General features: G+C 35.5%; 1 protein-coding gene across 2 annotated transcripts in view; it reads right to left on the minus strand.

Annotated features, from left to right (window-relative positions):
• Positions 1-25,734, minus strand: part of LOC148943926 (tumor protein D53 homolog) — a 155,232-nt gene that overhangs the window by 115,278 nt on the left and 14,220 nt on the right. For both annotated transcript variants that reach the window (XM_089101825.1, XM_089101824.1), the window contains exons 3-4: positions 13,410-13,558; positions 7,249-7,308 (exon numbers count right to left, since the gene is read on the minus strand). In XM_089101825.1, coding sequence (XP_088957951.1) covers positions 7,249-7,308; positions 13,410-13,558 — 209 coding nt within the window. The remainder of the gene's footprint in view (positions 1-7,248; positions 7,309-13,409; positions 13,559-25,734) is intronic.

Raw genomic sequence — 25,734 nt, forward strand, 5'->3', positions numbered from 1 at the left:
CTCACACACTTTACATAATTGGTTAAGAAATCCAGCCATGTATAGAGGCATTGCAGATGAGTATGCCAATATTCAGAAGAAGTTCCCCATACCAGCAAAGTCTATTGCACCCACTTTCCCCCGATCCCCCCATGGAATTGGTCAAGTCCCATAATAAATAATGAATTCTCAAAGTGGAATAAAGATTTAACCCCCATTGCTTTTGTTCAGAAAAAAATTGCAGAACTTAATACAATTACCTGTAAAAATCTCTTCCGAATATTTGTTGATGGGTCAAAAATGAATGAGAAGGTTGCAAGTGGTGTTTTCCTTCCTCACCTGAAAATTGCAATGGGCGAGAGATTATATAATAATTTATCTATAATGTCTGCTGAGTTAAATGCCATAATCATGGCATTAGAACACCTTAAGGAAAACCAACCTTTGATTGCAAATTCAAATAATATTAGCATATATTCCGACTCTCTATCAAGCCTTGAGTTGCTGGCCTCAGCTCCTCAATATAAATTGGACATTGACACTTATCATTGTCTCAGTATTATTGATAATCTTGCTTCAAGTGGCATAAAAACTTATTTTCAGTACATTCCTAGCCACTCTGGCATAAGTGGTAATCATCAGGTTGATGAAATAGCAAAAAATACTATAAATATTGACCAGCCAAGTGGGAGACCAATCCCGATTATAGATATTTACCAATGGAGGCTATCAGATATTAATTTTAATAAGATTAATCCTATCCTTTCCACCTTTCCCAATAAGAATCTTTCTAAAATTTATCATAGAATTCTTTCTGGAACAAATGGACTAAATTTTCTTGCATTCTCGTATAAGTTTTCTTATTCAAGTGGTTCAATTCAATTGTCCCCTTTGTGCAGGCGTTGTAATATGAATAATGAAACAATTGACCATTGCCTATTTGAATGCAATATGATGACGTCTGCACAACATACCTTGCTTTGTAAACTGTTAAAATGCTTCAAACACCACAAAATCTCCCTATCATCCAAGAGCCTAGCCAACTATACCTGCAAAAAGAGCACAAAAATCGATATCTATCATCCTTTAGTCGAACTCCTTAAGTCGAAAAATCTACTGAAAGATATATGAGAATATCTAAAAAATAAGAGATAACCAAACTAGTAGCTCTGTAGCCCACAGAATAAAGCTAAAAGAAGAGGGCTAAATAGTACCGACTGAATAGCCCGCCTGCTGTGAATGAGAAGAAGAAGAAGAAGGATCACAAAAACGTAAAAAAATTTATCTTTTTACATAGTCTGACGAATATCTTAGGGTTGAAACAAGTGACCCCGTCTCTGGGTAAAGCTTAGTAGAGACCTAACCACAGGTCATAGGAACTGAATATTTAAAAACGCACATAAAAAAACCACCCGGCGAGAAGGATTTGTCGTTTAAGCAACTATTATTTAGGTTCATCTTAATAGTAAAAGTCTATAGCGAAAATAAATTGATGGGAATATAAAAAAGAAAACCTAAAACACTCAAAAATGGTACCAAATCAAAATGAAAAGTGCACCACTAGAATCATCATGGTCGAGAACCCCTACCAGACTTACAGCGCCCCCGAACCATTTTAAAAACCTAAGAAAATAATCTGTTAGCTGAAGTAACACTGGTGTGCCATTTTTTTTAGGTGTGCCACTCGTGTGCCACTAGCAACGGTGTGCCCCCGTCGCTAGTGGAGCATTGGAGCTTCGTAGAGAGGTTCTCAAAGGCTGTCAAATAAGAGTTGCCATATCTACGTGGTTTTTTCGTAAGTTCGTCGTGACAACAGTCAAATAAGATGCATTTTTTGTATAGAACAAACTACTTCTTCAAACCGAAGATAGAATTTTGAGAAGTACTTCTCTCATATCTGATGTCATATTTGAAGACATTGTTGCGTCATTCCTTTAAATGCCGTTCTTCAGGGCATAACTAGTTAAAAAAAAACAGGTTTGACATTTTTTTTTAACCTCCTGGTGAAGTTCCAAGACCATAAAAATCAAATGACTATCTTAAAACTTCTGTTCCCTCGCATTTTGACCCTTTGTTAAGTACGCATATATACAAAAATGAAGTTTTTTGGGGAAAAATTGCATCTTACTTTAATCGAACCACTATTGACTCTTGAGAAGTGCACTATAAATTTCAATTTCCAACTAAACGAGCCGTCTCATAACTTCTTATGGTCATCCCGTCTATGCAGAGTGGTTGGAAGAAAGTAAACAAAACAATACATGAAATCACATTGTTCTTCTTCTTCTTCGGATATTTAAGGTAACGCTTTCACACAATCTAGGCATTCGCCTGGTCTCTGTAGGTAGCAAATTACTTAGTAATATGATATTTTTTAGACTGAGAGATGCTGCAGACAAAAGTGATAAGAGAAGAACAATGCGACTTTAGAAAGGGTAGAGGATGTGTCGACCAAATTTTCACTCTTAGATTGTTAATAATTGAGAAATGCCTGAGTTATCGAGCCCCTTTGGTCCTCAGTTTTATAGATTATGAGAGAGCGTTTGATTCAGTTGATGCAAGAGCTTTAGCGAAGTTCTTATCTTTGTATAGTATACCAGATAAATACATTAAAGTGATAAGTGTTATCTACGAGAATAACACTGCTGCGGTGAAGGTAGGAAATAAGGTTAGCAGCTGGTTTCGTATAAAATCCAGAGTTAAGCAAGGTTCCGTTCTATCCCCCTTAATATGGATCATTTTAATTGACTTCGTCTTAAGGAGTACAGCTAAAAGCAATAAATTGGGATGGATTTGAATAGAATGGGATGGAGAAGGAAGCGTGCGTTGCTGTGTTGGCCTCAGGCGGCTTGGTGCTGCGGTGAGTTGTTAGTAGTAGTAGTAGTTTGACGCAATCTCATCACTAGAATCAAATCCCGATGCCAAACAGTTCTTTGATAATCCAAGAAAGACTAATCCCAAATAAAGGGCGAAAGCTTCAAAATTATGGTTCTCTCTGACTAGGTTCTAGGCTGGAACTTACTCTCAGAACTTTCTTAGGTGTAACGCAACTATTAAAACTGTTAAGGTACGTAAATTCTCTCCATTGTTGCCACAACTGAATCGTGAATTAAAGCAATGACTAAACACTGACTGCGTGTTAGTTTTTGAATTTATATATAAATAAGAGGCTAAGTTTCCAAGTCAGTGTTCGATTCAGGGATTAATTTTTCGACTACTACATTGTGGCTAACAAGGTCAAGCGCTTCAGAAATAGCAGGAAATAAATTATTCGCCAGGCATTAGGCTTTACAAGATTTTTCCGAACGGAGTCAACAAGATAAACAAAGTAACCAGAAGTTGGAGTGGATTTAAGATTCCCAAATTGATCAGTAAGAGATGGAACTTTTCTTTTAGCTATCTGCATAGAATCCTTATACACTTTTGAGAAAATAGGAATTAGGGAGATGGAAAGGATATCTCTAAAAACCAGATTTTCAGTCTCTTCCGTCAAGTTATTGTGTCTGCTGATGAAGGATGATAGATTGCCAAAGATTGTTCTTTTCGGCCAACCGTTTAAGGCTAAACGAAAATCAGGTCATCCTCGGTTGGGGTGGAAGGAAGTCATAAGGAAAGATTTAAGGGAAATTGAAACTTCGTGGGAGGGTGTAAAGATGGAGGTTTTGAATAGATTGGGGTTGAGGAGAAGCGTGCGTAGCTGTATGGGCCTCAGGCACCTTGGTGCTGCAATGAGATGTTAGTACTAGTACTAGTATAGTGACTACGAAACATGAATACATAACCCCCTCCTTTATCAGCATAGTCGAACGATCAGTAAAAAACGATGGACCACTTCTTGTACCTACGTAGCCTACACTTCCCTGATAATTGCCATAACTTTGATGTAAAATGACGATTTACACTTGCTAGTATTAAGGGCCGGTCAACCTAACTTGGAAACACAACCATCTATCCAACATGCTCGAACTGTGCGTATTCCATAGCCTCGTAATCACAACAGTCCAATTCAAATGGGAAACATAGACAACCAAAGACGAACTTAAACTTCCAGCATTGGAGATGAGTTGCCTCCGTCGTATTGCGAAAATAAAAAAAACTGACCACATCCCGAATATGGATGTATACCAAGGGCTTCAAGTCCACTAAGACTATTGTCAACAAAATCAAGAAGCCACGATGCGCTGGTTCAGCAAAGTCAAGCAAAAGGAGTCGAGCCGCCTCCATGGAAATCACCATTGAAAAATCTTTCCGTGGCTTTCGTTCACAAGGCAGTCATGAAAACGATTGGGCAGAGAACTTTGACAACGTCAGGAGAGTCAAGGTTACACACATCGTACCAAATAGAGCGATATACCAAGCCCTTGCGCATTGAGTTGGCAGGAGTTGTGACCACAAGCCCTTACCAAAAGCTGATATACCAAACCTTTGCGCATGAGTTGGCAGGAGCAGTGGCGGTCTCCCGACAATAACCCTTGAAAGATCTCTCCGTGGCCTTCGTCCACAAGGAAGCCGCGAAAAAGATTGGACGGAGAACTTTGACCGGGTCAAAATAGCCCAGTTGTCATGCATCACATTAGATAGAGCGACATACCAAGCCCTTGTGCAGTGAGTTGGCAGTTGTGGCTCTAAAACATCCCACGGAGATGGCCAGAACCTAAGTGAGCAAGTACACAGGCATTCCATTGGTTTTGTCTATTCTAGACAAAATCTAATTTTTCATCACTGTAAAATCCCTTTGAAAAAAGACAATTAGTCTTCGCGCACGACATCTAAGCCCTACATTGAACTTTCAAAAACAATATTAGATGGCTCATTGAAGAATAATGAATAAAATTACAAATTATAAAGATTGGCAATTATATTGTTAGAAGAGAAATTTTATAAGTTTCCCCGGAGAAATTTACTACTCCACAGCCTAGAAATTAAAGACTTAGGCTATATTTGTTCTTAGGCTTATTTTCTCTAACCTGGCGTTCAACAGAACTTACGCAACTAACTGCAATAAACGCATTTCTTGTCTCTACTGAAACTGAAGGCGGTTTTGAATTGTACCGAAAATTCTCTGCTGAAGGACTGAATTTTGGCTTAATAAAGGAAATAACAAGAGAATACAAATTGCAATAAGTCATAATAAACACTTTGGGACTCAACTAAAAAAAGAAAATTAACTACAATAAGCACTCTAGAAAAGGGGCTTTTAACACTTGTTATATGATTCATGTCATAAGTCACTCAATGTAAGAATTTCGAAACAGGTTTTGATTGGTTACTAAATCAACCAATCAACATAGAGACAGGAAATGAACAGAAACCAGATCCACACTATTCATTGCATACCGTAAATCCAGAATAGCGTTAAAACGCTAGAACTGAAAGGAAGGTTACTTCCATGCCATGATATAATTGGAAAAAATCGACAGATTTGGAAACTATTTCATTTAAAAAGACGGCAAGGCCTAGCGAAAAACATAATTGTGCGAATTCAAAGTGCAGTGACTTTTTTTTAGAATAGAATATTTTATTCATAACACATACATAAATAAACGTCACAAAACAGCACACATGCCTTAATCATATAGGCTCAAGGCCGTATCCAGGATTTTTTTTCGGAGGAGGTTTTACTCAAAGATTTTTTTTCGGGAAGGGGGGGGGGTTACACAAAAAAAACTCATTCAAAATGTGTTTATATCCATTTTTGAGAATTACTTAACATTTAAATACTATTAAAGATAAGGAAAGATACACGATAGCATTGCTATGACGTTTTACATGGTGTACAAAGTTTTGTACTCAGGCGATATTTTTCACTAGTAAAAAATATGCTTAGATTACGACCCAAAAAAACATTCCAAGTTTAATAGCCTTTTACGCTTCCTTCAGGAAAATACACGAAAAACTTTGAATAAAAATATCCAATTATCACGACAGGTGGGAGACATCAGGATTTTAGAAATGCCTAGGTTGGGTATGGCCCAAAATCAGTCGGGAGCCACTTATACAGGCCAAGCGACAAACGAGAGAGAAATTTATTAAAACAAACAACAAATAGATTTTAACGGCCATCCCAAGAAGTAAAAACCTAATCCGAAGGGGCCGCTTAATATGCCAAATGAAGCTCAGAGAGGAGAGAAATTAACAAAATGAAAAATAAAATAAAAAAAAGGTGAAAAAACGAGGAGTTTGCCAGCCAGTGGCGAAACATGGAGAAGAAGAAATAAGCAAATATTTCGACAAGGACCTCTGCCAAGTCGTCCTCAGTGCTAAACAAAAAAGAAAGAAAAGAAAAAGAAACCAACGAAAATCGAACCTTTCGAAGTTTGCTTGACAAAGACAGAACAAAACTAAATAAGAACCAGGTTGGAATCAATGAAAAAGAAATCTACCAAGATGATTGAGCAATAATCCTTTGTTTTGCTATAGCTTTAGCTGGTCTACAAATTCGGTCATTATTTGATGGGCAAATAGGTTCTCTCAAGTGGCGGAGGTCCTTGTCGAAATAGTTGCTTATTTCTTTTTCTTCATGTTTCGCCACCGGGCTGACAAAATTCTCGTTTTTTCACCTTTTTTTTAATTTATTTCCATTTTGTTATTTTCTCTCCTTTCTGAGTTTCATTTGTCATGTATAGCCATTGTGGTCTTAAATTGTATTTAAGCTTAATATGCACAAAAAAAACGAACAGCCAGCTAGTAGCACATTTAGCAATTCCTAATTATCAACAATTTCATCAAAAGTATACTTTAGAAGAGGAACCCTGCGTTATTGTTCTTTTAAGCTTCCTTTAGGAGAAATTTTCAGCAACATTTAAAGTTTTGATATTTCCTAAATCCTAACCTTAGTGCTCTCTATAAACTATTTTAGCATCCTCTATAGTGTCCTTAAAAAGGATCGTACGTATATGAACAATAAACTTACTCAAAAACTAGCTTCGAAACAACAAGCGACAATGAATTTTAGCGTTGAGGCAAATACCTCCAAAAATAAAATTCTTGGAAACTAGGAAAAATAAAGCCTAATATGGAAGTTTGTACAACTTATTGTGCTTTTTGGTGTACAGAACAATAAAAATATTTGCACTTATTGTAGAGTGCAAAGTTTACATTATTTGAGATCCAGCGAAAGGCTGAAATATACTGAAAAAAAAGAAACTGAAAAAATATAAGAAACAAAAAAGTAAAACGTAGAATGGTAGAAAGCAAATTGAATAAAATGAAGCAAATAAAATAAAGTGAAGAAAAGAGAGTAGCAAATCAATCTAAAGCAAGACTTACACAGGATTTGCAGCAATGGCTGATCCAACTTCAGAGGCAGCCTCTTCTATGGATTTAAACCTAAAAGCCAAAACGAATACAAAAAGAAAACGAAATAAAAAAGAGACAAGCTTTCTAAAAAAAAAGAATAAAACTACTTTCCAAGTGTTTAAAGACCCAGCATAAGGTTACACATGCCATGTCCTGAAAATCCATCTGATAGGAACAAGGGTCCTAGACATGGAGCCCTCATTTTTTCCTCAGTTCCCTCATTTAGGGGAGGGAACTCGACTCTTGCATTAAAGGGGCGTTATTTTAATTACTAAGCACTGCCAAACGGGGACGCATTGATTTCAGAGAGTTTAGGAGCAGAACCAAGTTTTTTTTCGGGCAGGAGTCTCCCCGAGAAGCAGCTTTGGCTATCTAGCTCCCAGCCAAGTATTATAAGCTGATTGCAAGGGGAACATTTACCCTATCAAGACTATATCGATAATATTTATAAGCCCGTGAACTATCAGGAACATTTAGAATTTCAAAAGTAAATCCAAAAATTAAACTGCCCCTAACAGAACAGAATCAAGGATTTCTTAATAAAATCAAGAATTTTGGAGTTATTCTTATTACAGACACTTAAATGTCTATAGCCAAATCAAAGTTAGATCAAAAATAAAACTAAATTAAAATAAAAAATTCCCAAGCAAAACTAAAAAATAAGTTGAACAAAACGCAGGGAACATTCTGTTAATTTTTTTCTTCGTCTTGTAGGTACAAATGTTGAATATTTAAAATTGTTTAAAATTACAAAAATTTAAATTATTTTTAAATTTTATTTAAAACTTTTAAATTATTAAAATTATTTTTAAAATTATTTTAATAGCTTGAATATTTTTAAAGTTATTTTAATAGTCTGGAAATTTTTGTATTGTAATCATTTTTGTGACAAACTTTTCTCAAAATAAAAAGCAATGTTTGAAATACGGGTTTAATTTAAGCCACTTAAAGCTAAGTCAATTTAGTTTATGGGGATAGGGGCAATTGACTTAGAACTAAGGTCCTAGAATATAAGGAGAGGGCTCATTCCTTTTCTTGGAGGGCACTAGCCCTCCCACTTTAAAATTATTTAAAAAGGGCAAGGGGGGGCTAAATAGAAAGTATTATGAAGATTCCTCAACTCTACCTCCTCAAGCGTCTGGCTGTTCATGCACGCTGGTGGATTAGGAACAGGGGAAAATCATAAACCGCTGCTTCTCAGATCGAGCCCCACGCCTCTGTTTGCATGCAAATGTCCATGTATACTTTTACATTGTTCCATATTAGTATTCAAAGGTAACCTTAAAAGGCTATCCCTAAGCAGGCCTGGTAAACACTTGGAATTGAATCAGATTAACTATTAAATACAAACATTAAAAAAAAAAAACAGAGAAAGCTCAGGAGAAGTAAAAAAGCCAAAAAAAAAGAATGGAGGGGGAAAAGCTAGAAAAAGCAGTTGAATATAAAGAAGCACCAGACTGATTATATAATTTCGGGATCTTGTAGAGGGAAATTTAGTTAAAAGTTTTATCTAACACTTTCAGCATTTGGTGTTTCAATCCCTATTTCTAGGGCTATAAAAAGAAAAAGGTTAAAATGGCTAGGGTGCGTTCTGTGGACGACAGATTGCCGAAGATTGTCCTTTTTGGCCAACCGTCTAGGGCTAAACGGATGAAGGTTCTGCGGTTGGGGTTTTACCTATTTAGGTAAAATAGGATCTTCCTGGGAGGGTGTAAAGAGGGAGGCTTTGAATAGATTGGGATGGAGGAGGAGCTTGCGTAGCTGTCTTGGCCTCAGGCGGCTTGGTGCTGCGGTGAGTTGTTAGTTTTAGTAGTAGTATTTACTTAGCGGATTTGAGGACATGAAAAAGATCATTTTTTGATGAAGCAGTATGCAAAGACGCGTAAACAAACTATTACAAAAAGCAGCAGAAACGGCAGGTCGATTCTATAATGTTGGGAATTTTCTAAGGAGAAGTTAGTTTAACTACTAAAGGGCGATTTTCTTTTTTTTTTTTTTTTTATTGTCATCAATTTGAAAGCGTAAAAAACTATTCAGCTTTGTGAGACCAAAAAAATATATCGAGCGAAAAAAATTTATTACAAAAAGCAGAAACGCCGAATGGATTCTAGATTGTTGGAAGTTCGTGGAGAAATTCAGGTTTACAATTTTCTATTTAGAATTGCATCCAGTACATTTGAAAACATGAAAGCCACGCAGGCTTACAGTGTGCGTGGCAGGTTACAAAATATGGCAGAAACAAAAGTCTAGAACATAGCCAACGGTATTTTATGTAAACGAGGAACTAATTTCAATTTATTTGCAAGATTCCATCGCTCCGCGAAAACCTTATGCAATTAAGAGTTAAATATATCCCCACCTAGACTTTATCCTCATCAGATATAATTTTTAGGTATCTGCTTTGGGTAGCCTCTATTCTTTAAGACAATTCCAAGAAGAGTAGAAAACAGGAAAGTGTCCTTGCCAACGGATTATTTTTTTTTAACAAAGTAAATTAAAGCACTGCAAAATTTGAACTGATAACATGACAAATGTGGTAATATCTTCCCTTGCTCCTTTCCCAGCATTAAGATAAGCTAAATAATTATTCATTTTGCACGAATACCAACACAGTTGTTTCTGAACATTGAGAGACGGAGTTCAACCTCTCCTATATAACCTTGTAACAGATGTTGGTTATCACCCCTTAATGAGTTTTTTAAATTCCTTGTAGTTTTGGCATTCATAGAACAGCTAAAGAGTTTCAAAAATAAAACAAAAATAACTTCAAAATAAAGGAAAATTATATAGAGTACAAAAATACAAAACGAACATAAGCATTTTCTACGTTTTAACAAGCAGCCCTCTCTCCCTTCTCCAATGAGAGGGGAGAAGGTCTCAACACCCCCTTTGTCTCAGAACGTTACAATAACTAAAACTATATGACCAAGAATAGACCTGGAGTTCCGTGTAAGGAGTTGCTGCAACAGGTAAAAAGGTAGATACGGAACACACACAGTCTTGTTCTCCCCCCCGCCCCCCTCTCACACCTTCTCTCCTAGAAGTGCTACCACGTTCCAGGAAAAAATTAAAAAGGAGGTCTCAAAGCCAGCAAGAAGTGCCCAACTAGTTTTCTGGTCAAGATTTTGGCTTTAAGTCTGAATTTGATCAATTAATTTATTTATCTTATTTTTACTGCTAGGGTGACTTCACCATGAGCTTCAGTTTTGCTCTGAAACAAAGAAAGATCAGTTAATTATTTATTTATTTAATTTTTTCATGAATATCAACGAAGAAATTGCTCAAAGCTAGAAATGGTAGTAAAATTTCAAAAGAAAAACAGTTAAATTAAGAAACCTTTGAAAAGAGAAAAAAAGGTTTTAGCTTATTAATTGTGCTGAAAAGGATCCAACAGCAATCCAACATAAAAGATATGATCCATAACATTTTTGACTTGAACAAATAGTAGTTAGACCCAAACCTACGAAAAATATAACAAATTTGTTAGAAGTGTCGCTCTAGATCGGATGAAATGTAGATGGATGCTTGATTGAAGTGTAGAATAAATCCGTCTCCATCCAGCTTAGAAGAAGCCAGGTGGATAAAGTAATAAAGCTATAATATGTCTACCTTAGAAACACATTAATTGACTTTTTAGTAAATAGAATCCATGCATTAGCACTAAATAATCCCGCTTTCTTACGGCATTTTATTTATTCGGAGCATGTGAATAAATCAGGCACGTGTAATAAATAAATCGTGGAATAAATAAATAATTTATAAATAAATCAATTATATATAAATAGTAAATAAATAAATCCCGGAACGTGACTTCACCATGTTTTTGTTGTCTAAATTCAAATATCCCGACATCATACAAAGAAGATACGATGAAAATTAGATCTTTTAAGGCCAAACGAAAATACTGGAAAAAAAAACACAAAACGACGACAGTACAAGTTTTTTTTATGATTTTGTGAATTATGATTTTATGACTTGACTTGACTTTTATTTTCAACTAATAATACATCATACTTAACTGGCACTTACAACACATTTTTTGAATAACATTATCAACAAACGTAGAGATGGTAAGAACGTATGACGTTTTATTAAGCCACTATTGTGACTTGAGCAGCGTCACACAATCTTTTATCATAAACCAAAACTCATTCACTCTATCTACTCTTTTCATACCATTCAATACACATTAACTCAATTTAACTTTTTTTTTAACATTTTGTTTTACATCCACGATTTTAAAAATCGTGGATAATGGTGAATGACTCACTTTTTTAGTTGTTAGGTATTTACTTTTAATTCCTCTAATTTTGGCGTTTACTGAATTTTAATCATCTTTAAATTTTTGTTCTTATTGGTTTGTTTTTTCACATTGACTCTCCACGTTTGGTTTTGCTTTTTTCTTTGCCCCTTTTTGACATTTTCCTTGATATTTTTTTTTTTTTTGGTCACGCTGAAAAAGAGAGGCGGTTGTCCCTTCGAAATATTCGTTCTATGTTTTTTTTCGGTATTTTCATTTGGCCTTTAAAAAAACTCATTTTTGATCGTTTCTTCTTTACATTATGGCAGGCCAATGTGGTTTAAGAAATTGTCTCTAGTCAAAATTATAAAGATCAAAGGTATGTCCCTGTTACAGAAAAAACACAGAAACAGTGATTCTGAGTTTGCTCTGTCTGCAATGCCAGGTTCGCAGCCGTTTTTATTACTTAAGTACTTTTAAGTCAAAATTAAAGTGTCCAAGAAACCTTGAATTTTATACTAATTATTTTACGCATGACTCATTACCTTCTCAACAAGTTTTGAAGGTTTGTTTGTTGTTAATTTGGCTATGCTAGAGCTTGTGAATTGTCAAAAAAACACACAAAACTAATGCTAATTACTAAAATAATTATTGATTAATTATTAATAATTACTGTTGTAATAAATAACTGTATTAATACATATTAGCTATCCTTGTATTACTGTATTAGGACAATGAAAATACAATCTCATTGTTTGAATTGGTTAAGTTGGAAGTTACACTGCCATATTTTTCATTAAAAAATTAAGTTAATTTTTTAATGAAATTAAAAAATTTCATTAAAAACATTAAAAATTAAAAAATAATTCAATTTTAACGAAATGACCTCCATATGCAATTATGCAGTTTTTTCCAGCAGCAGGCGCCAAATTTAAAGAAAAGAAACTTGAGTGTAAAATCAGCAAAAGTCAGCTAAAAACATATAGTACCAAATAGCTAAAAAGGGCGCAGCTTTTGTTTGAAGGTGTAGTTGTCTTATGGAATCAAAGATTGTTGACGTCATAAGTAGTAAAAGTACTGACGTACTGAGAAAGCTGATGTTAGCTGAAAAACAGTAGTTTTACTACTGATGACGTCACTGCACATGTGACCGAAATATCTAGTATTTTTGTAAAATTTATCACTGTCCATTAAAAGGATTTTGTCCCTATTTGAACTTGTATTTATCGTCGTGGAAAGGCAGTGTGGTCTTCAAAATTATCTACAGATTGTTAAGATTGATTTTTCAAAGACGGAAAGCGTTGTCAAACTTAATTATTTAGTTTCGCTAATTCATTTCCATTGTTCAACGTAACAAAATCTCGAAAAAAAAATCAGAAGAACGTGGCCGTTGGCTCTGAATAGACCTAACATGAGGCAGGGGGAGGGGTCTTCTTATTTTGATGTGTTTGGCACTTTAACTTGTATAAATTAGCAAAAACTTGTTGCAAAGTGTTTTTTTAGGAAGGGCTGTTTTTAAATTGCCTTCTAACAGAAATAGCAATCCTGGCCAAAACAGACTCCAATAGCAAATCTGTATTCTTTCAGGCCACATTCTCAATGTCCACTTTATGGACCACATTCTAATTGTCCTGGACTCAGTAATCGCCCCTGGGAGCGCATCCGTAAGCTTTGAAGCCACATTCTAAATGGTCACTTTCCATGACTACTGCAGCCTCATTTGGAAGCGCAAATGTAACCTTTGAGGCAGCAAGTTTAACGGCCATACTACTATTCCCCGGGCCACAGGAGACTCCCTCAGGAGCGTATCCATAACTTTTAAGGGCAAGTAACATGGCATAATCAGTTATGACACAAAGTAAACAAAATAAAATATACACAAAAAACTCACGTGCTGGACTCTTTCACATTTTTCAAACTTTGAGATATATCGTCTCCAATTTCCCTCCACGCTGATATACCCAACTTCCTCTTTAGTTCATGCATCTTGCGGGTCTTAATTTGCAGCACTTGACGTAGGGTGTGGATTTCAAATTCCAGCTAAAATTCAGAGGATCCGTTATATATACAGGTAAGATGATCTTTACAAAGTAAACCTCCTTCAGGCTAGAGTGGTTTGTTTTATTCAGTATACAATTTTATTGCATCATTTTATCTGTACTAATAATGATAAAAAATGGTAAATACTAGGGACCGTCAGAGACAAGAGAGCAATAACGAGAATATGCAAATGAAACAGAAATGTAGAAAGGAGAGGAAAATACGAATATTTGCTGCCGCAAATACTGGGCGCCGTCGAAGGTGAGAGAAAAAAAAATGAAAATGAAACATATTTATTCAGAGGATGGGGGGGGACAAAAGGAAAACAAGAGGAACCGCGAATACTAGATGCCATCAAAGACATGAAAAAGACCTTAAAAATATGTAAATAAAATACAACTATACAGAATTATAAAATGGGGTCCCCATTTGCCAAATGGGAAAATTTACAAAAGTCTATTTTAAGTGACTATTTTTTTCATACAGGGGCACTTCGGAGCAATTAGACGGGGGGGGGGGGATTCCTCACCTATTATACGTATTAACGCAGCTCTGCCCTTATGGTCTGTAACTTTGGTAGTTCAGCCTGTGTTGACCCAACTCCAAATGGGTACCTGGAGAAATCAAGGGAAGGTAAACAGGAAGGATGTGCACAAGCATATGGTTCGCGAAACAAAAGAAACAGGAAAAAGGACAATATTAGGTACCACAAATACAAGATTGAGATAGCTATACTGAAAGAAAGGTTGAGATAGCTAGGGTACGTTTTGCGGATGACAGATTGCCAAAAATTATGCTTTCAAGCCAACCGCCTATGATCAAACGAAAAGCAGGCTGTTCCCGGTTGGATTGAAAGGATGTCTAAGAAAAGATTTAAGGGAAATGTGAATTTCCTGGGAGGGTGTAAAGAGAGAGGCGTTGAAAAAATTGGGGTGGAGGAAGAGCCTGTGTAGCTGTGCTGGCCTTCAGGCAGCTTAGTGCTGCAGTAAGTTGTTAGTTAGTAGTAGTAGTAGTAACATCTGTGTTCCTTTTAGAGCCTACCCCAAAGTTTTGTATATTTGTTTTTTTATGTACTTTAAAATATAAGGGAGGGTAGAAAAGGTAGAATTTTTTCACCAGTAATTCAACCCCTTTTAAAATCAACCAGTATCCTTGACTTGCCAAGATTTTCTCAAGCTAATTTAGGCCCACTTTTGTACAGATTTGATTTTGATTTAAATTAATATGTAAAAAAAAAAAATGCAGATCAATTATTGCTTGCAGAGGAATTTTAGTTTTAATGGTATAGAACCCCAAATTAAGTACATCAATTCTCTAATTATCTTTGAATTTCCTACTTCTTTAATGAAGTCATTAAATGCTGAACTGCGTGTGCTTCTACTAGTTTCAACCTCTATCATCCATTTCTATCATGTTATTCAAAAAAAAAGTTTTTTCAACTGAAAGTAAGGAGCAACACTAAAACATAAAACGAACAGAAAGTACTGAACCAGTTCAGTAACCGAACAGTTTCTAGTTTCAACCTCTAGTTGCTACTAGTTTCAACCTCTATCATCCATTTCTATCATGTTATTCAAAAAAAAAGTTTTTTCAACTGAAAGTAAGGAGCAACACCAAAACTTAAAACGAACAGAAAGTACTGAACCAGTTCAGTAACCGTACCGAACAGTTTCTAGTTTTAACTAGTTTCAACCTTTAGTTGCTACATGTTTCAACCTCTATCATCCATTTCTATCATGTTATTCAAAAAAGTTTTTTTTAACTGAAAGTAAGGAGCAACACTAAAACTTAAAACGAACAGAAAGTACTGAACCAGTTCAGTAACCGAACAGTATCGAACAGTTTCTAGTTTCAACCTCTAGTTGCTACTAGTTTCAACCTCTATCATCCATTTCTATCATGTTATTAAAAAAAAAAAAGTTTTATCAACTGAAAGTAAGGAGCAACACTAAAACTTAAAACGAACAGAAATTACTGAACCAGTTCAGTAACCGAACAGTACCGAACAGTTTCTAGTTTCAACTAGTTTCAACCTCTAGTTGCTACTAGTTTCAACCCCTATCATCCATTTCTATCATGTTATTCAAAAAAAAGGAAGTTTTTTCAACTGAAAGTAAGGAGCAACACTAAAACTTAATACGAACAGAAAGTACTGAACCAGTTCAGTAACCGAACAGTATCAAACAGTTTCTAGTTTCAACCTCTAGTTGCTACTAGTTTCAACCTCTACCATCAATTTCTATCATGTTATTCCAAAAAAAGGAATATTTTTCAACTGAAAGTAAGGAGCAACACTAAAACTTAAAACGAACAGAAAGTACTGAAACAGTTCAGTAACAGAACAGTTTCTAGTTTCAACTAGTTTTAACCTCTAGTTGCTACTAGTTTCAACCTCTATCATCCATTTCTATCATGCTATTAAAAAAAAGGAAATTTTCAACTGAAAGTAAGGAGCAACACTAAAACTTAAAACGAACAGAAAGTAATGAACCAGTTCAGTAACTGAACAGTTTCTAGTTTCAACTAGTATCAACCTCTAGTTGCTACTAGTTTCAACCTCTATCATCCATTTCTATCATGTTATTCCAAAAAAAGGAAGTTTTTTCAACTGAAAGTAAGGAGCAAAACTAAAACTTAAAACGAACAGAAAATACTGAACCAGTTCAGTAACCGAACAGTACCAAACAGTTAAGTACTGAACTAAGTTTCAAGGTGTCAACATCTAACTAATCAGATTAAATTTCATTCGAACAAATAAGATCTAAAGTGAAATTCTTGTATTACTTTCAAAACCTTTTGCCAGAACCTTTGTATTACATGTATTACTTTGTATTATATACAAAGGTTTTGCCAAAACCTTTGTATTACTTTCAAAACCTTTTGATTATGATTATAGATTCTGCTAGTGATTAAATAAAAAAAAAAAAAAAAAAAAATTAACTGAAACTAAGGCGCGACATTAAAACTTAAAACGAACAGAAATTATTCCGTATATGAAAGGGGCTGTCCCCTCCTCAATACCTCGCTCTTTACCCTAAAGTTTTTTTTTTAAATAAAGTTGTGTGACAGATTCAAAGGGGCTGCCCCCTTAAATTAATATGTGAAAAAAAAAAAATGCAGATCAATTATTGCTTGCAGAGGAATTTTAGTTACCCCAAATTAAGTACATCAATTCTCTAATTATCTTTGAATTTCCTACTTCTTTAATGAAGTCATTAAATGCTGAACTGCGTGTGCTTCTACTAGTTTCAACCTCTATCATCCATTTCTATCATGTTATTCAAAAAAAAAGTTTTTTCAACTGAAAGTAAGGAGCAACACTAAAACATAAAACGAACAGAAAGTACTGAACCAGTTCAGTAACCGAACAGTTTCTAGTTTCAACCTCTAGTTGCTACTAGTTTCAACCTCTATCATCCATTTCTATCATGTTATTCAAAAAAAAGTTTTTTCAACTGAAAGTAAGGAGCAACACCAAAACTTAAAACGAACAGAAAGTACTGAACCAGTTCAGTAACCGTACCGAACAGTTTCTAGTTTTAACTAGTTTCAACCTTTAGTTGCTACATGTTTCAACCTCTATCATCCATTTCTATCATGTTATTCAAAAAAAGTTTTTTTTAACTGAAAGTAAGGAGCAACACTAAAACTTAATACGAACAGAAAGTACTGAACCAGTTCAGTAACCGAACAGTATCGAACAGTTTCTAGTTTCAACCTCTAGTTGCTACTAGTTTCAACCTCTATCATCCATTTCTATCATGTTATTAAAAAAAAAAAGTTTTATCAACTGAAAGTAAGGAGCAACACTAAAACTTAAAACGAACAGAAATTACTGAACCAGTTCAGTAACCGAACAGTACCGAACAGTTTCTAGTTTCAACTAGTTTAAACCTCTAGTTGCTACTAGTTTCAACCCCTATCATCCATTTCTATCATGTTATTCCAAAAAAAGGAAGTTTTTTCAACTGAAAGTAAGGAGCAACACTAAAACTTAATACGAACAGAAAGTACTGAACCAGTTCAGTAACCGAACAGTATCAAACAGTTTCTAGTTTCAACTAGTTTCAACCTCTAGTTGCTACTAGTTTCAACCTCTACCATCAATTTCTATCATGTTATTCCAAAAAAAGGAATATTTTTCAACTGAAAGTAAGGAGCAACACTAAAACTTAAAACGAACAGAAAGTACTGAACCAGTTCAGTAACAGAACAGTTTCTAGTTTCAACTAGTTTTAACCTCTAGTTGCTACTAGTTTCAACCTCTATCATCCATTTCTATCATGCTATTAAAAAAAAGGAAATTTTCAACTGAAAGTAAGGAGCAACACTAAAACTTAAAACGAACAGAAAGTAATGAACCAGTTCAGTAACTGAACAGTTTCTAGTTTCAACTAGTATCAACCTCTAGTTGCTACTAGTTTCAACCTCTATCATCCATTTCTATCATGTTATTCCAAAAAAAGGAAGTTTTTTCAACTGAAAGTAAAGAGCAAAACTAAAACTTAAAACGAACAGAAAATACTGAACCAGTTCAGTAACCGAACAGTACCAAACAGTTAAGTACTGAACTAAGTTTCAAGGTGTCAACATCTAACTAATCAGATTAAATTTCATTCGAACAAATAAGATCTAAAGTGAAATTCTTGTATTACTTTCAAAACCTTTTGCCAGAACCTTTGTATTACATGTATTACTTTGTATTATATACAAAGGTTTTGCCAAAACCTTTGTATTACTTTCAAAACCTTTTGATTATGATTATAGATTCTGCTAGTGATTAAATAAAAAAAAAAAAAATTAACTGAAACTAAGGCGCGACATTAAAACTTAAAACGAACAGAAATTATTCCGTATATGAAAGGGGCTGTCCCCTCCTCAATACCTCGCTCTTTACCCTAAAGTTTTTTTTTTTAAATAAAGTTGTGTGACAGATTCAAACTTTAGCGTAAAGAGTGAGGTATTGAGGATGGGACAGCCCCTTTCATATACTGAATAATTTCTGTTCGTTTTAAGTTTTAATGTCGCGCCTTACTTTCATTTAAAAAAAAACTTTTTTTCATTTATTTTCTGAATGTTTTTAAATTAATGCAGCTTTGATTTTGGCTCATCGCGCACGAATAATTTAAAAAAAATTGACATACTAATTTCACATTTTTGGCTAAATGGCTTCCTCGAATTTTCGTTCTGACGTAACTTACGAATTAACCTACGTAACGAACTTCTGTATTCGTATGTCTTATTACGTATATTAGGGAGTTTGCCCCCTAGTCGATACCTTGCTCTTTATGCTAAAGTTCGAATTTTGTTCGAATGGCAAACCCCTGAATCACAAAGGCCGGTTAATTAGAATAGATAGCTCTTTTGAAACTACTAAAAGAAAGTAGGGTTTTCTGATACGCTGAATCCAATGGTGTGATTTTCATTAAAGTTCTATGACTTTTTATGGGTGTTTCTCTCTTGTTTCAAAAATCAGGAAAGTTTTCCCAGGTGCGAAACTTTTTATGGGTAAGACTAAACTTGACGAATCTAATATATTTGAAATTAGCATAAAAATCTAATTCTTTTTATATATCTATTGGGATCAAACTTCCGGTTTTTAGAGTTTCGGTTACTATTGAGCCGGGTCGCTCCTTACTTGCAGTTCGCTACCACGAACTGTTTGATAATTTCACAGTGATTATAGAATTTTCACAATAAGACTAATTTCGGATTTTTAGTTACATATTTTTGGTTATTTTTCCAATATTCGTTTCTCAAGACTGAAATAGTTTGATTTCCAGACTGAAGTTTTCAGACTGAAATTGTTTGATTTTTGTGGACTATTTTAGTGTCCTATTAATTTGTGTGACGTTTGAATTATTTTAGATTAGCTGAATAAAGATACCAGAGTACGGTGGTGAATAGCAACGCAGGTTCCGCGGACCACTGGGTCAGCCGTCAATTGCTGATTGCCACTGTTGCCGTGGGCCTGCCCACTGAAAGATAAAATGATTTTTCTTAATTTTTCTCGTAGTAGCGAGGTAATGTCAAAATTCCAACAGTTCCAGCTTGCGTTAGCGAATTTAAAAAAATTCTCGCTGTGGCCCGTAAGAATTATCCAAGTTTCAAAGGATAAAAAAGGGATTTTCAACTACTTAGTTTTTGCGTATGGAGATCACACAGAGTCGCGCTTCCCGAAGAATAGTCTCATATCGTTCGAGGACAATTACCGTGAAGCATCTAAAAAAACTGATAAAATGTTGGAAGTGCGTTTAAAGAGGTTAACCAAAACCGGGACATTTATAAGATGGCTTCCAAAACTTTTGCGTCACTGAAAGCAGTTTCTTCTGAACCATCTACCGCGGATTTTCTAGGTAAAATAGTCGTAACTAAGGAAGAAATCGCAAAGACAAAGAATCAATGATGAGCACGATTACTAATCAAGTTCAAGATAAGTGCGGAAACGACCAAACTCTGAAAACTTCTGTTGAGACTATCATGAGTAAAATATACTTGTCATTGTCGTTTGAGTTCAATCCGAAGCTAGAGCAATTGTTGGCGTCAGTGAAGAATATCAAAGGACTGATTGACAATTTAGAGAACCGAATTGCAAAATCAGAAGTGAAAATTGATGATTATGAGCAAGTAAAACATCTTGAAACTCTAGCTTTTCACGGTGTTAAGCAGCAACCGGGTGTTGACTTGAAGTCGAACATTCTGAATTTAGCCTCGCAAAAGCTGGGGCTTTCCGGCATCTCCAATTGTGATTTTGCAATGGTTTACAGGTCGAAATTGAACAATTTAGGGTCGCAAAACGATAAAGTTGCCCCAGTGTTCGTGAGATTTCCTAACTATGAGAAAGGGCTAGTAAAGTGTTTGCGAATAAATCAAAATTGGCTGGTTCGAAAATCTTTTTGTCTGAGTCTCTAACCAAGCGCCGTCGTGATATAATGAGTGCCGGAGAGACACGTTCGGCGTGAAAAATGTATGGTCAGATCGTGGCCAGGTCCTCGCAATGCTTCCGGGTGAGCGAGCGGCTCGTCGAATTTACTCGCTTTCAGATTGCATCTAGCTTGTTGTTTATGAGTAGTTTGGTAGTGTTTATCTCGTTAAGATGTTAAATATTGCTCTTTATTTTTATTTTTTCGGTTATTTTTTCTTTCTTATGAGTACAGATATCGTCCCGTTTGTACGCGGAAAAGGGATGAATTATAGTATTTATTTTAATTAAGTTGATATGAGCAGTAGTTTACGAGGAAGATTGAGTGATTTGAGAAATAATCCATTTAATGTTGATGATTATTTGTTAACGGATATTGGAAATGATGGGTCGCAAATTAGTTTTCATCCATCTTTTGATAGTAAATATCGCCAGTTATCAGCTTTGGAGGGGTTAGATCGGCCTAGATTTCATGCATGTACATGGAATTGCAATTTAAATTCTTACTACCATGAGATTTTTGATTTGACTTCCCGATCTAATAATTTACATATAACGGCATTATGTGAAACATTTTTGGGTCAAGATACCTTTCTCTCGTCCTTTAAGTTTCAAAGTTATGAACTGATTGCTCGATGTCGCTCGTCAATGGGACGTGGAGGCCTGGCTTTCATTGTCGGACAGGATTTGAATTGGAAAATTAGAAAGGAGTTGGACACTTGGAAGGAAGGTAAGATAAAACCCTTAGTATAGAAATTCAGTTTGAAAACCGAGCTTCTATTTTTATTGTTGTTTACAAGCCACCAAGTGCATCATTTGATGAGTTTGCTGAAGGATTTGAATGTCTTGCTGCAAAGGTAAATAGACCTAGTCAAGAGTTTATATGTATGGGAGACTTTAATTCTGATTTGTTAAATATGCGGGGGCCGAATTTGGAATTTTTGAGCCTGATGATGTCAAATGATTTATACCCGAACGTGAGCATTCCCAGGAGAATCACGGATCATTCGGAAACGCTCATCGATAATTTGTTCGTGTCTTCGGAGATACTAAGTAAAGCTTGCTGCTCTGCTGTTATAAGCCCAGCTTCCGACCATCTTCCGGTTGTATTGCATTTGAATTCTGAAGTGAAGAAAAAAAAATAGAAAGAATAAAATATCAACGCGTGAACTAAAGCCAGTTGATATGAAAAATTTTGAAGAAATCAATAAGAATTCCTAAAAGGGACAGGTCCTTTTATTAGACAGTGAAGCAAAAATATAAGACAGACTCTAAATATTTCGATGACACAGTCGGTCATCATCATCAGTAGAGTTACTAAAACATCAAAATAAAAACAAACTGTATTTATAATAAAAAAAATAATCACTTCAGGGTCAAAGCAAGTTACCGGTCCATTGACTTAAAAAGTTCACTAACTGTTCCTGAGTTTTGTAATGCTGCGTTGAAAAGGTGGTACAATTTTCTTCAAAATTGTAGGTCAAAGCAGGCTACCGGTCCATTGACTTAGAAAGTTCACTAACTGTTCTTGAATTCTGTAATACTGCGTTGAATATTCTTCTAATCAAAAATGAAATAATGCTGAAATTATAGGTGCTAAATTTATCATTTCATTCTTCTAATTGCAAATGAAATGTTGCTAATTCTAAAGTTGGTCTGTCATCCCCAAATATAAGACGTTAACGTCGTATATTAGTAACTCTACTGATGATGATGACCGACTGTGTCATCGAAATAGTCTTTGTCTTATATTTTTGTTTCACTGTCTAATAAAAGGACCTATCCCTATTTAGAATTCTTATTGATTTCGTCATAGAAAAGGCAGTGTGGTCATGGAGAAAAATAGTAAAAATTTTGAAGAACAAATTAGTGTTATTAACTGGGAAACAGTACTGAATGAAGATCATCCGTCGGAAGCATTTGAAAAGTATAACCAAATAGTGTCGAATATTTATGATAGCACGTGTCCGCTTAAAGAAATACATCCCAGAACGAATAAACCGAGAAACCCATGGTGTGATGATGAGCTGCTTAATCTGTCTGATATGATAAATCGGGCGTGTGAGGAGCATCTTAATCATCCGCAGAAAAATGAGCTCCATGTGATGTATAAAGAGCTCAGGAATAGGGAAAATACCCTAAGAAGGTATGAAAAGAAAGCATAGTTTGCAAGTGTATTTGAAGAAAGTAAAGGTAACCCCAAAGCAACAAGGCAAGTTGTGAATGATCTTCTAAAAGGTCCTACGAAGCCATCGGAGCCAAAAATCGTGCTAAATAATAGGACCTTGGAAGAAACTGAGAAAATCTGCAGCGCATTTGGATAATATTTCTCTGAAATTGGCTGCAAGATTTAAGAAGAAACAAGGAACTCCCATGTTTCCAAATCAAGCAGTTTTGTGGATGAGCGAGGAAGAGATTTCAAAATGAATTTCCAGCCCTGTACTGAAGAGGAGGTACGCAAAATTGCTAGCGCAATTAAGTCAAACACTGCAGGAGTTGATGGAATTTTTTAGATAGCTATTTTGCTAAAATAAGTCAAAAGATCAGTTAACAAAGACTCCAGGGTGAACAGTGAACACAAACCCCCAGAGCCATGGGACAAGTGTTGTATGTTATCCCCAGGAGGCATAGAAGGTTCTTATGCGATGGTTTTGAAAATAGTTCAAAGATCAGATAAGCCAGCCCCCCCCCCACTCAAAGAACTTATGAACGACATATTATTCCAAAACTTAAGCGAGCTGACCCCTTGCCTCCTCTGCCTGATCCGACCCTTAGAACGCTCAAGTCGGTGCTGGTTTATTTGCTTTTCTGTACTCGTATACCTTGTTAATATTTCTATGGAAAAGGGGGTGTTTCCGAGTGCATTTAAAATAGCTAGTAATACCGTTGCACAAAGGTGGAGTCAAAACTGACATATCTAATTGTAAACCAATATCAATTCTCCCGATTTATTCAAAAATTTATGAAAAGATTGTTCAACACCGGCTTAACGAGTATCTGATGAAAATTGGTGTTTTACACGATGGTCAATTGGCTTCCGGAATGGACATTCGACGACACAGGCAATCCAGCATCTTCTGGAAAATATTAACTCAGCACTTGAGAAAGGTGAGCAGTGCATGGGAGTTTTTATTGATTTTAGAAAGGCTTTCGACACTGTTGATTTTAAGATTTTATTGGAAAGGCTGTGTTTTTTAGGCATAAATAGTAGTGTTTTAAATTGGTTTGAATTGTATTTAAGTGAAAAGAAGCTACGAGTGACTTTGAGCAATAAATCTTCTCAGCGTTTCCCATAAAGTGCGGTGTTCCACAAGGCTCAGTTCTTGGTCCTCTCTTATACCTGATATTCGCAGACACAATGAGATTCTACATTCCCGGAGATCAGTCACTTCATTTGCTGACGACACGGCTTTAGTGATTGCAGCAAAGTCGCTGCAAGAGCTCTTGTTCAAGGCTAATCAGGTGTTGGATGGCCTACATGAATTTGTTTGTGCTAGCCTACCTACTTAGCGTCAATGCATCAAAAACTAATTTTATGATGTCTACGAGGCCTGGTCCTGCTCCCATTCTCCCTGGTGTCCTTCTATACAATGGCCTACCGCTCTCGCAAGTCGAAGAGATCCGAGATCTTCGATGCATCCTGGATCGAAACTTGAGTTGGAGAAAGCACTGCGACATAATAGCATGCAAGCTGGCGAGAGGCCTTGGAGTTCTGAACCGTTTTCAAAATTTTTACCTTTGAAAATTCTGCTTTTATTGTATTTTTCCTTAATAGCACCTTATATAAATTATGGTTGTTTGATTTGGGCGAGTAATTTTAGTTGCAATTTTAGAAGAGTTCAAGTTCTGCAGAATAAGGCTATAAGGTTGATTGGAAGGTATGATCGTGGTATGGATAGCACTGAATCACTCTTTAGAAAGTTTAAAATTTTAAAGGTTGGTGAAATAAGAGATTATCAGATTGGAGTATTTGTATTTCAGTGTCTGGATGGTCTTGCACCAGATTTTTTTATGAATATTTTTAAGCCTAATTCGTTTTATCACGATTATTCGACTAGGAGTGCGGATAGTCTTGGATCTGAGCCACCGAGCACAACGAGAGCGAGTCATGTGACCAGACACATGGGCCTGTCAATTTGGAATTCGTTCAAAGCTTCCGTTCGTCTAGCTGAAAGTGTGCTGCAACTTAAAACCCGTATTAAAAATCATTAGAAATTTGGTAGTGTTAAAGGTTCGAGAGAGGTTTTTTTTTGTCATTATTTTTTTTTTATCATTATTTCAATTATTATTTTTGTTATCCCTTTTGTTCATTTGAATTGGTAAGATGAATTGGCATGCATAATATCCAGCCGGTCGCTTTTTCAACCATATTTTTGCCTTAGTGCGACTTGTTGTCATGTTGAGTTGTTTTTGTATTAATAAAAATGTCTGAACCTGAAAAGTATTACGTATATGAGGAGGGTTGCTCCTCCTCAACACCTCGCTCTTTACGCTAAACTTTATTAATACTTAAAAAAAAAATTTTTTATTATTCTAATTAAACGAACGCAGTGTTTTAGGAGTCGTTCTTAAAGAATTGGGACAGAATTCAAACTTTAGCGTAAAGAGCGAGGTGTTGAGGAGGAGCAAACCCCCTCATATATGGAAAATTTTCTGTTCGTTTTAATTTTTAATGCTGCTTCGTACTTTCAGTTGAAAAAACTTGTTGTTGTTTTTTTTTCTGATCGTTTCATAAATATTGTCAGGAAATTTGGCAACACCTCCACGGGAAAATCCCTCCTCCCCACGGTGGACAATTCAATCCTGCTGAAAATTTATCCCGGACAATTCCCTTTAACATCTCCACGCGTAAAATTGAGTCGGCAAAGAGAAAGCAAGCCATAAGACGAATTTCGTATAGGAATTCTGGCAAATTGTCCCAGTGTAAAAATTCCCCTGAAAAATGTACTCCCTGAAAAATCCTCTCTCCATGGAACATTATTCACTTGGAAAATCCCACCAGCAGAAAATTCGTCCATCCAACCCAAAAAATGTATGCATACTTCCCAATAATAAATACTAAACGTAAACAATGGGCAAATTTTGTAACTTTAAAGACATTTACCCAGGGCTGTGGGGGGCCATAATATCTCCAAAGACTTAGTTATTCCGCTTTTAAACTATGCTGAACAAAACGACTACCTCAAAATTTTAATCAAACAATTTTAAGAAAAAAAGGGGCGTAGGAGGAAACCTATTTGTCCTCTATTTTTTG

Source organism: Artemia sp. Qi Xiang Cuo, chromosome 15 (genome assembly GCF_049724085.1).
Source record: "Artemia sp. Qi Xiang Cuo chromosome 15, ASM4972408v1, whole genome shotgun sequence".
In the NCBI taxonomy this organism is placed as follows: Eukaryota; Metazoa; Arthropoda; class Branchiopoda; order Anostraca; family Artemiidae; genus Artemia; species Artemia sp. Qi Xiang Cuo.